Below are 10,108 nucleotides of genomic sequence, written 5' to 3' on the forward strand. Positions count from 1 at the left end.
ATGTCCACCAACATGTCATTTATTTCCATTTGCCTCTTTGGCTCCCTTGATAACATTAGCAGGACTCCTCCTGAGCACCCAGTCATCCTGACCCCCACTCAGGACAGGGGCTGGCTGGGTGACCAGCTACTTGAATAGTACAGGAGAAGACAAGGACTGGAGAACTCTATGTGGATTACAGAGGTCTCATGGGGAGCCATTGGGGCTTACTGCAGTGACTGTATTTATAAACTCCTCCAACTCATGGGAAGGTAGGCTAGGAGGTGTGTCCTCACCGTCAAAAATATTCTTGGTTTCATCTTCCTCACTTCCTCTGTCCTCCTCTTCTTCCTCCTCTTCCTCTTCCTCTTCCTCCTCCTCCTCATCCTCTTCCTCATCCTCCTCCTCTTCATTGCCCTCACCCTCTTCAGTGTTCACCACGTCCTTGGACTTGGAGGATCTAGAGCCCACACTGGCACGGGAGATCATGGAGGGCCTGACTTCTGACAGGTTCATGTTAGGTGTCTGTTCCTGGCCTGATCCAGGATCCCGAGGGCCAAGCAGCTGGCGAATTGGCAGCTCAGGGCGGAAGGAGAGGCGGGACTCTGGAGCCTGGTCCTGATCTGTGTCACCAGTAAGCCCCAGTTGCATGGAGGTGGGTTCTGTGCTATGATAGGAGGTGCCAACATGGGAGGCACTATGTGGAGAGGCTCCTGACCTGGAGGCATGTCTTAGGGCCTGCCGTGCCAACTCAGCTTCCTCCAACTTACGCAGAAGACAGGTCCAGTTGATGTCTGAGGACAGGCGGATGTGGGTGCCCTTCACCTTCTTGAAACCCAGAAAGATGTCCATGAGAACCTCAGTGATGGGAAAGGAGATGAAGCCAAGTTGCTTATTGAGGCTTTCCTCAAACTTGTACTTGCAGATAAGCAAGGAGACTGCCTGCTCAACCAAGAAGTTAGTGAGTTCCTCAAACCACGGGTTAGAGATGTAAGACAAGCTGGACACAGATGAGATGGAGGGCAGAGGCTTCCTCTTCGAAAACTTGGTGTTGGGGCTCTGTGCAACAGCCAAGGAGAGAAAAGAGACGTTTAACCCTTGCCATCCCCCTGCTGCCCTGTGACATCATATTGCTACACCCTCCTTGGCTGTTGAGCCGATCCTCCCGTTTCAGTCAGGGAAGCCACACTCATCACACCAGGATACAGACCTGCTACATCTACCCTACCGTAAGATTCACTCTGTGTGCCTCATCTGTCAGGTCTAGAGCAGAGCCCAGGAGCCTGAGCAGGCTGCACTCCTGGAAGCTTGCACAGCAGCTTGTGTTCAGAAGGAATTACATCTGAGCCCTGATGATGGTAGGTGAGAGAAGTCCAGAGACCTCCAAGGGTCAGGTCATCTATGTCTTCATACATACCTCCTGATCAGTGTTCCCTTTATGGAGCAGAAAGACTAGAGAGTCCTAAAGCTAGATTAGAGGACACGTGACCTTAGAATACAGAGTTGCCCTCTTGGCAAAAACTCCTATCCAGCTGGGTGGTGGCGGTAGTGGTGCCAGCAGCTGCAGCAGCTGTGGCACACGCCTTTAGTTAATCCCAACACTCAGGAGGCACAGCCAGTCAGATCTCTTAGTTCCAAGCCAGTCTATTCTACAGAGTGAGTTCCAGGACATCCTGAGCTACACAGAGAAACCCTGTCCTAAAAAGCAAGCAAGCAAACAAACAAACAAAAAACCCCAAACCATTAAAAAGCTCATATCCATGAGAGAAGTGTGGGAGAGCCTCTGAGGTTCACAAAACACCACCAACAAAACCTCTGAATTGCAGGCATGGTGATGAATGCCTATAACCCCAGCATTTGGGAGGCTGGGAGATAGAGGCAAGAGGATCATGAGTCCAAGGTCTTCCTCTACTATATAATGAATTTGAGACTAGCCTGAGTTTTGTGACACCCTGTCTCAGAAAAAAAGGAAAAGAAAAAGAAAAAAAAATCAGGGTAAAAAATAGCCTTTATTAATCTTTGACAACATCTGGAAACTGGAAACAGATGGACTAGGATACCTGATCCCCAAGCAGCTTATATCTACCTCAGAAGTATTCTGCAATGCAGGGCAAGAGAACTTATCCTTGGGCACCTGCCAGTAATAGTGGCTACTAGAAGTGGTGGATGAAAGAGCCCCTTCCCTTCAAATGTTCCTCTAAGACCTCCAGCCCTGCCCTTGAGAACACCTCTGGACACAGTGAAGGAGGGGAAGTGGAAAAGCTTTCTCCCAAAGAAAGGAATGGGGGAAACATAGGGAAAGGGAAATGGGAGTGAAGATGGCAGGGGGAGGCAAGACGATGCTGGACTGGGCCCCTGAGACGTCTCTGGCAGGAGGCCACCTCCACTCTGATCCCAGGGGCAGGCAAGGTGAGGTGCAGGCCATGACAGGGCTGAGATATATGGTTGTAGTGTGAGGTTATAGTATGTTTCTGCAATTTGGGGTCAGAGATAGGGGGCTCCTGCATGGCGTGGAATGAGGGGATAGGGACATTAGAGACTTCTGTAGGTGTCACCTTGAGCCTGAATCTGGTAGCCATCTGGACGTTACATGGGGAGTCCCTTCTGTTCTTGCTTTTTTTCCAAGATGTCTTAGGGCTGGGGGCTGTGGTGGGAGAGTCCCAAGGCTCTCCCCCAGCCTCCCTGTCGGCGGGGATGGAGGCCTTAGAGCTGGGCTGCAGAAGAGCAGAGTTTCCAGGCAGCACTGGAGTGGCCTCTGAGGTAACAGGGAAGAGGGGGAAGCCGTTGTGGCGGCAGGCATGGCTAAGCTTGTCTACAGCCTGGCTGACCACACGCTGCAGGGCAGGAAGGAGGTGATGCTCAGCCAGGAAGTCCAGGGTACGATGGGGTTCCCTGAGTGGACAATAGGTAGGCAAGTTGAAGGATGTTGGTTGGTTCAGCAGTGACTTCATCTCCTTGTTTAACTCTTGTTTGAGGAAAATGATCTCCTGTTCTCCAAGTCCCAATTCTGAAGTTTCAGGGGTGACTGAACCAGAACCCAGTAGCCCAGAGAACCAAGACAGGGGCTGCTCCCGGGTCCACTGACTGCTGGTCTGGCTGCCCAGTGAGTCCCACAGCAGGGAATCCCTCTGTGAGCAGGGTTGATTTAGGACTTTCTGCAAAAAGAAAGAAAGGCTGAGAGGTGTCCATCCAGGCCTAGCCCTGGCCCCTAAGCTCAAGCCCAGCCTCTGCCAGCCTTAGCCATGGCACCAGATCTCACCCCTTTGTTTTCCAGCCGTAGTAGCCTCTTGAGGTTTTTCTCAAGCAGGAGTTTGTCCCTCATGGGTGGCAGTGAGCCTATGCCTCTGGCACCCAGAACACTGTCTTGGCTGTGGGACCCCAGCCATCCAGCTGTGATGCTGCTATGGGAGTCAGACATGGAGCTGGAACAAGATGGGTAATTGTTAGGGTGTCCAGCACACAGGGTGGGCCGAGCACGGTGCCGATGCACAGTGTTCGTTCTGGGTCTGGCTCGAGTCCGATGCCTACTACTTGGCACCTCCACTGGGTCTTGTATATCTACCAGTGGCACTCCAGCCTCTGTCTTCATGGTAGCCACATATTCCGTTGCCTGCTCCACAACTGTCTGCAAGCTGTCCAGTACCCGACCCTCTGTGAGGAAATCCAGGAAGCCGGCAAATGCCCGAGGGTGCCTAAGGTTTTGCTGGTGGCCCTGGCGCTCTGAGTATGGGTTCATTGATGGTAGGTGTGGTACATGCCCGAGCTTGCAGGTTGGCCTCATTTCTGGCAACAGATGCTTCTTGGGCAGCTGCATTTGAAGAGAGAGGTTTATCATAACAGGCAGGATGCCCTGCAGTGGGTGAGGCGCTATCTCTGCAGTCCTCCCAGGGTGCCATCAGGAGCTGGGTGGTACTGAACAATGGAAAACCTTTTGTTTTCAGGCTTGATGCCGGGATTTAACTCAGGGTCGTGAACATGATATGCAAATGTTTAACCACTGAATTGCATTTTGAAAATTATTTAAACCATTATTTATGGGTGCATTATGTGCATCGCAGGGCAGGTGTGGCAGTCAGAGGACAATTTGGTATAACTGGTTCTCTCCTTTTATTATGTGGATCTTGGGGATGGACTGATCATTCCCCAAGTCAGATCATCAGTCTTGACTCAAAGTGCCTTTACCCACTGAGCCACTTCACCAGCCCTGAATTACATTTTAGAAGCAAGTAATTCTGGGTTTGAATACCACCCAGCTCTGCTACCTTCGGGATGTGTGATTATGCTCACAACAGCCCTTCTTGAGTGCTTCTCTGCAAAGTACGGGCCTATTAGGGTTGCCCTGGAGGTTCCTAATGCCTATATTTTATATATGCCAGCCGTAGCTGGGAGCCTGAAAGTGGAATTCTGTGTTCATGGTATGAAAGGGCAGTTATGAGAGCCCTCCTTCTCTGTCTCTAGCACAGGCTTACACTGCCTTCACTGCTGTGCAACAGTTGAGGACTTGAGCCTGTGTCTCCAGCTTGAGTCCTGCATGCTCCTTCTCAGGGCTCCTGGTCCACCCAAGTACTATCTGGGGCCAAGGGGAGTGGGAAGTGCGTGATCAGGGCTCAGCAAGCAGGCATAAGGGAAGGAGAAGCTACAATAAGGATTTCACCAGATGACCCAGTGAGATCAGCTGGACATGAAAAAGCAGTGGCAAGTGCTGGGTCAGCTGGATATACTTACCCGAGCCACATAGGTGCTATGAGCAGCCTCGTCGTCAGCCAGATATCCTGAGTGGTGGCGGCACCTCGCCATGATGTGGATAATTTGTTTTCTGCTTCCTTTTTCAGGTCCCACAGCACAGATGCAGACTCCTCTGTATGGGGCGGGGAGAGGAAGTAAAGGTACGTCCAGGCCTCCAGGGACCCCTCATTCCCTGTACTTGTGTCCTTCAGACATCCCAACTTTCCCTGCTTGGACCGGTCACTCGTCTGTGGACATTCCCAAGTCGTTGCCTTTTCTTTGCAACTGTGTCTGGTTAGAAGTGTGTGTCCAGACTTCCTTTTTTCAGACCAGAGGCACCCTGGAACCCCCAACCTGCTTACCAGAGTCTCTGCTGTGCTTCTAGGGGTTCGCTCATTCAGTACCCTTTAAAGCTCTATGGTACAGTGCACTGGAATCCTACCCCCGCAGCAGCTCAGGATGCTCGTTTACATACCTCATCCTGATTGGCTAGAATCTGGCCTCTACTACCCGACACAATGGTTGAGGGAGGGGCCCAGATTGGCTCCTCCCCCACCCGCTGGATTTTCTGTCAAGCCAGGCAAGTAAGTAGTGCTTGGGGGTGGTTATAGAGACCGCTTTATTCAGTCAAGAGGTCTGAATCTGGGGCTTGTTTCTCTAATCCTCAGGGCGAAAGCGATAGGCTCAACTTGTGATTCAAACACCTTCCTCAGCTCATTCCTGAACCTCTTACTCCGTTGGCTTCCTCTTAGAGTCCCTTTCCCTCATCGATGCAGTGTGGATTAGCCCGCATCTTTCTTTTCAAACGAAGAGACATGGTTTTCTGCACAGTCTAGCTCCTGTCCCTGCTTTTTCTTGCTGATGTGACTTAGCCCCTCAACACCAGCTCCTCATAATGGAGCTGAGCACCCTTCCACAAGTGAGTATTACAACACACTCTGCACCTTAGGGACGCTCCATGTAAACTCACCTCTACCATTCTCCTTCCCCCTCCATCCTAGAAAGCCTACCGTTGACAACACATCCACAGCAAGTCCATCCCCCACTGCCACGTTGTTGCTTTCTTGTCTAACAGCTGCACTTCTGTAGGGCAGGAATCAAAGCAGTGAGCCCTAATTCCTAATAAGTTCATTCCTGAGACAGTAGGTGCTTAATAGTTCTCTCTTCCCAATCTGTGGTTCTTAGGGCCCCATGGCCTCAAGGCCTCTGGCCTTTCCAAGAGCAGCTTCTCAGAGGGGCCCAGTGGCTGACTGACACCCGATGGCTCAGCGATCACTATGATCAGACACAGCAGTGTTTATGCCAAGAATTTGGCTGAAGGGTTCTCCAAGGCCTCCAACCCTTACAAAGCATCACCAGGTACTGTTACAATCAAACTCTTTCCCTTCTGCCCGTGATGCAGGGATCAGATAGGAATGATGAAACCAGAGCAAGTCAGGCTCCAACCTGTAGAGGAGAGTTCCTGCTCCATCTCTCTCATGAACCTTCAGGTTTCTTGGCTATAAAACAGTACTAAATTACCAAGATCATGGGCTTGAACCAAGAAACAGACATCCTATACTGAAAACCCGACAAGCTGGGGCCGCTTCTCAGCTGGCAGAATGCTTGCCTAACATGCAGGAAGTCTTTGGTTTAATTCCTGTGCCACATAAACCAGGTGTGGAAGCACATACCTGTAGTTCCAGCACTGGACGGGTGGAAGCTCTAGGATCAGAAGTTCAAGGCTAGCCTCAGCTGATTGAATAGTGAGGTCTGCCTGGTATACTGTTAAGACTGTTTCATAACCTTAAGACTATTTCATAGCCGGGCGGTGGTGGCGCACGCCTTTAATCCCAGCACTTGGCGAGGCAGAGGCAGGTGAATTTCTGAGTTCGAGGCCAGCCTGGTCTACAGAGTGAGTTCCAGGACAGCCAGGGCTACACAGAGAAACCCTGTCTCGAAACCCCCCTTCCCCCCAAAAAGGACTGTTTCAAAACAGTATCAAGACAGCTACATTACATGTCTGTCACCATGGTGATTGTAGGTAAGTCATAGTTAAGAAAACTTACTGGACAAAGTCTGAAAGTGAGGTGATGGATGTAAATGTTTTTTTAAGCTCAAGGTGAAAATGAACTAGTGCTTTCTCAAGTAAATCCGCTGGTTTTCTTGTTGTTTAGAGCTTTTGCTAAGAAAAAGCCTCCCTTAGGAGAATCAGTGAGGAACAGACTGTTTGAAACAAAAGAAGAGAAACAATGAAATAACTTGGCATCATCTTTGAGTGATGGATGGAGAAGGGTAGGTGGCTGGTTTTTTCTTAGAAAAAAAATAATGGAAGGACAATACACTGCCCAGAAACTTAGCAATAGTAAACAGTGGGGGATTTTTCTTGAGTATTTTTTCTCCATTTTGCCATTAAAAAATTACAGTTCAAAATTTTAAAAAAAATTTTTTTGAGCTAGAGAGATAGCTCATTGGTTAAGAAAGCTTACTGCTCTTGCAAAGGACTGAAGTTTCATTACCAATATGTGTTCACATTGTGGATCACAACCATCCTGTGGCCTTTGCTGGTCTCCGCAGGCAGGTGTGCACATGCGCGCACACACACACACACACACACACACACACACACACACACACACACACACAAACAAAAAATAAAATTTGCAGAGCGTTTGCAGGACACTCAGACACCTCTAGGTGGCGAGAACAATGGCGGCGTGCAGTCGCATTTAGGCGTGCGCGTCGGGGTGGGGCCTCGGCAGCGTCCGAGGGCGGGGTCTCGATGCTCCAACCCATTGCCTCTGGTCTCCAGCCAGGGTTTGGCAGCCATGGCTTTTCCCCGAGTGCGGCTGGTTGTCACCGCTGATGACTTTGGTTATTGCCCGCGGCGCGATGAGGGCATCGTGGAGGCCTTCTTGGCAGGAACTGTGACCAGCGTGTCACTGCTGGTCAACGGCACAGCCGCAGAGAGCGCGGCCGAGCTGGCCCGCAGGTGAGGGCGGTCCCCTACAGGACCCGGCGGGTTTAGGGGCTCCCGCTCGGTGGCAGCTGGTGTTCGCTCTCGCGCTCCGCCCGTAGGCACAGCATTCCCACGGGGCTCCACGCCAACCTGTCCGAGGGCCGTCCGGTGGGCCCGGCCCGCCACAACGCCTCGTCGCTCCTCAGCCCGGAAGGCTTCTTTCTCGGCAAGATGGGATTTCGGGAGGCCTTAGCGGCTGGAGACGTTGCTTTGCCCCAGGTGCGGAGGCGTGACTGCAGGGGGATACTCGTCTTGATCTTCAAATCTCAGCCTAGAGGGTATCATGGAAGTCGTTGGGTCAAAAGCGGGCGCTGGGTGTACTCTCTAGTTCAAAGGCTGGGACAGTCGTATCGTGGCACCAGACGGAGCTCCTAGTTTTGCGGCTGCTTCCGAAAGCTCAAGATGTTTGTGTCCCTCCCCTCAGGTGCGGGAGGAACTAGAAGCTCAACTCAGCCGCTTCCGGGAGTTGTTGGGCAGGTCTCCCACTCACGTGGACGGTCACCAGCACGTGCATGTGCTCCCAGGTACGTAGCTTGATGCGCCCAGGTCGAGGGTGGGGCCCGGGGCTTCTTTCCAGGGTTGGTGGAAGGTAGATGGAGACTCCCCTTTGCGCCCACCCCTCTGAGCAGGCGTGTGTCAGGTGTTCGCCGAGGCGCTGCAGGCGTACGGGGTCCGCTTCACACGGCTGCCGGCAGAACGTGGCGTGGGCAGCTGCGCGTGGCTTGAAGCGCCAGCGCGCGCCTTCGCCTGCACGGTGGAGCGCGATGCCCGGGCCGCCATCGGCCCCTTCTCTCGCCACGGCCTGCGGTGAGCACCAGCCTCCCCAACTCCATCCAATCCTGCCGCATCCCCATGGGTCCCAGTTTTGGTTGGTTTTTCTCAAATCTCCCCCTCCCCACCCCCACCCCCCAAGTTAGGAGTTGACCTGCTGTCCTGCTCCACCCTCTACTTAGCCCGACCTCAGGCAACAAACACCTCTGATATCCTGGCACTCACAGGTGGACCGATGCCTTTGTGGGCCTGAGCACTTGTGGCCGGCATATGTCTGCTCACCGAGTCTTGGGGTCACTGGCGCGGGCCCTGGAAGACATCCCTGCTGGCCACGCCCTGACTGCCGAGCTGATGGCACATCCCGGATACCCCAGTGTGCCTCCAGCAGGGGGCTGCGGTGAGGGCCCAGATGCATTCTCTTGTTCTTGGGAGAGGCTGCATGAGCTGCACGTTCTCACAGCACCCACTTTGCGGGCTTGGCTGGCCCAAAATGGTGTGCAGCTCTGTGCCATAGACGACCTGGATTCCAAAAGGCCGGGGGAAGGGGTCCCCTTGTGAGACAACTCTGGAACCTTTCCTGGTGCCTTCCCCATTCTGACACCGAAGGCCAGCTACAAACTGCCTATCACTATGGAGGAAGGCCAGGGCTAAAGCTCCAGTTCAGCCAGGCCTTAGAGCAGGGTCTGACTTCCTAGAGTGAAAAGCCACTAATCCCGTTCGTTCCCGGGTCCTCTAAGCTGAGTAGAAGGCCGACCTTGGGCAGCGCTGCCTGACTGCAGGCAGGCCCAGTCTGATATCCAGACATAAGGTCAGCTGAGCGTTTATTTGGTGCCAGTTCATGTTGCAATTATAACCACTTGTTTAAGAACAGTGGGAAGAAGCTGGTGTGTTAATAAAATAATGTCTTTCAGATTTGGCTGGTTTATAAAGTGTCCAGGTATCTATCCTTCAGAGAAATAAGGTGGGCACAGAGAATTCCTTGGAGGCTCAGACCAAGATATACAAAAACATTTTCACACCCAATTCTGCGCATGCTTACATGTTTTAAATTTTTCAGTTAAAAAATTACATGCACTTGTGTTGGGGGACTAACATGCATGCCATGATACATGTGTTGTCTTTGAGATGGTGTCTTACCACATTGATCAGACTGGCCTGCAAGTCCTACAAGAGATCCTCCACCACGACTGACTAGTTGACACTGCAAGCATGAACCACTGTGCCCTAGCCACGCCTACATTCTTGTCTTTCTTAAGGGAGGGGAACGATTCATTAGGGTGTTCTGGGGAGGCACATGATACATTTTTATTTAAAAAGAGGTCATCTGGGGGAGAAGCAGCAAGATGGGCTCAGTTGATAAAAATACTTGACTTTGATCCCTGGGACTCTGGTGGAGGTAAGAACTAACATCTAAAAGTTGCCCTCACTCTGGCTGCCATCAGCCCACACAGACATTATACACATACTATAGAAGTGGTTTTAGTTGTCTTTTATATGTAAGCCTATCAGGGGACAGATGAAAAGAAGGTCTGCTAGCTTAGAGGAGTGTTATATTTTCCCAGGAAAGAAGTAGTCTGCTGAAATGAGTAACTAGGATTCTGGCTACATCTGATGATGTATGGATGCTCTGTAGGC

At 51.7% G+C, this 10,108-nt stretch overlaps 2 protein-coding genes across 5 annotated transcripts; one reads left to right on the forward strand and one right to left on the reverse strand.

Moving 5' to 3' along the window:
- Ccdc116 (coiled-coil domain containing 116) lies at positions 1 to 7,319 on the reverse strand. 4 transcript variants are annotated; one of them, XM_034515056.2, is made up of 5 exons: positions 5,067 to 5,191; positions 4,705 to 4,837; positions 3,239 to 3,787; positions 2,535 to 3,134; positions 1 to 1,038 (listed from the first exon to the last, which is right to left on the reverse strand). In XM_034515056.2, the coding sequence occupies exons 2-5, from the start codon at positions 4,774 to 4,776 to the stop codon at positions 187 to 189; spliced, it is 2,073 nt and encodes a 690-aa protein (XP_034370947.1). In that variant the 5' UTR covers positions 4,777 to 4,837; positions 5,067 to 5,191; the 3' UTR covers positions 1 to 186. The 4 variants fall into 4 exon arrangements, with proteins under 4 accessions (XP_034370947.1, XP_076798648.1, XP_076798649.1 ...); XM_076942533.1 differs by lacking the exon at positions 5,067 to 5,191 and adding an exon at positions 7,203 to 7,319 and having other exon boundaries at positions 5 to 1,038; XM_076942534.1 differs by lacking the exon at positions 5,067 to 5,191 and adding an exon at positions 6,753 to 6,881 and having other exon boundaries at positions 5 to 1,038.
- A 106-nt stretch (positions 7,320 to 7,425) lies between these two features.
- Positions 7,426 to 9,385, forward strand: Ydjc (YdjC chitooligosaccharide deacetylase homolog). Its single transcript, XM_034515058.2, has 5 exons — positions 7,426 to 7,675; positions 7,762 to 7,921; positions 8,127 to 8,226; positions 8,332 to 8,509; positions 8,701 to 9,385. The coding sequence occupies exons 1-5, from the start codon at positions 7,512 to 7,514 to the stop codon at positions 9,029 to 9,031; spliced, it is 933 nt and encodes a 310-aa protein (XP_034370949.1). The 5' UTR covers positions 7,426 to 7,511; the 3' UTR covers positions 9,032 to 9,385.
- Positions 9,386 to 10,108: the final 723 nt, after the last annotated feature.

This window comes from Arvicanthis niloticus, chromosome 12 (genome assembly GCF_011762505.2).
Source record: "Arvicanthis niloticus isolate mArvNil1 chromosome 12, mArvNil1.pat.X, whole genome shotgun sequence".
Lineage (NCBI taxonomy): Eukaryota > Metazoa > Chordata > Mammalia > Rodentia > Muridae > Arvicanthis > Arvicanthis niloticus.

What these genes read in the sequence shown, in the direction of transcription:
- Ccdc116 (XM_034515056.2), bottom strand. Translation starts at nt 4,776, where the DNA reads ATGGCGAGGTGCCGCCACCACTCAGGATATCTGGCTGACGACGAGGCT. An exon ending in TACGGCTGGAAAACAAAGGG is followed by an intron (nt 3,135 to 3,238) that starts GTGAGATCTGGT and finishes TTCTTTTTGCAG; the next exon opens with AAAGTCCTAAATCAACCCTG. An exon ending in CTACCAGATTCAGGCTCAAG is followed by an intron (nt 1,039 to 2,534) that starts GTGACACCTACA and finishes GCTGTTGCACAG; the next exon opens with AGCCCCAACACCAAGTTTTC.
- Ydjc (XM_034515058.2), top strand. Translation starts at nt 7,512, where the DNA reads ATGGCTTTTCCCCGAGTGCGGCTGGTTGTCACCGCTGATGACTTTGGT. An exon ending in GAGACGTTGCTTTGCCCCAG is followed by an intron (nt 7,922 to 8,126) that starts GTGCGGAGGCGT and finishes CCCTCCCCTCAG; the next exon opens with GTGCGGGAGGAACTAGAAGC. An exon ending in GCACGTGCATGTGCTCCCAG is followed by an intron (nt 8,227 to 8,331) that starts GTACGTAGCTTG and finishes CCCTCTGAGCAG; the next exon opens with GCGTGTGTCAGGTGTTCGCC.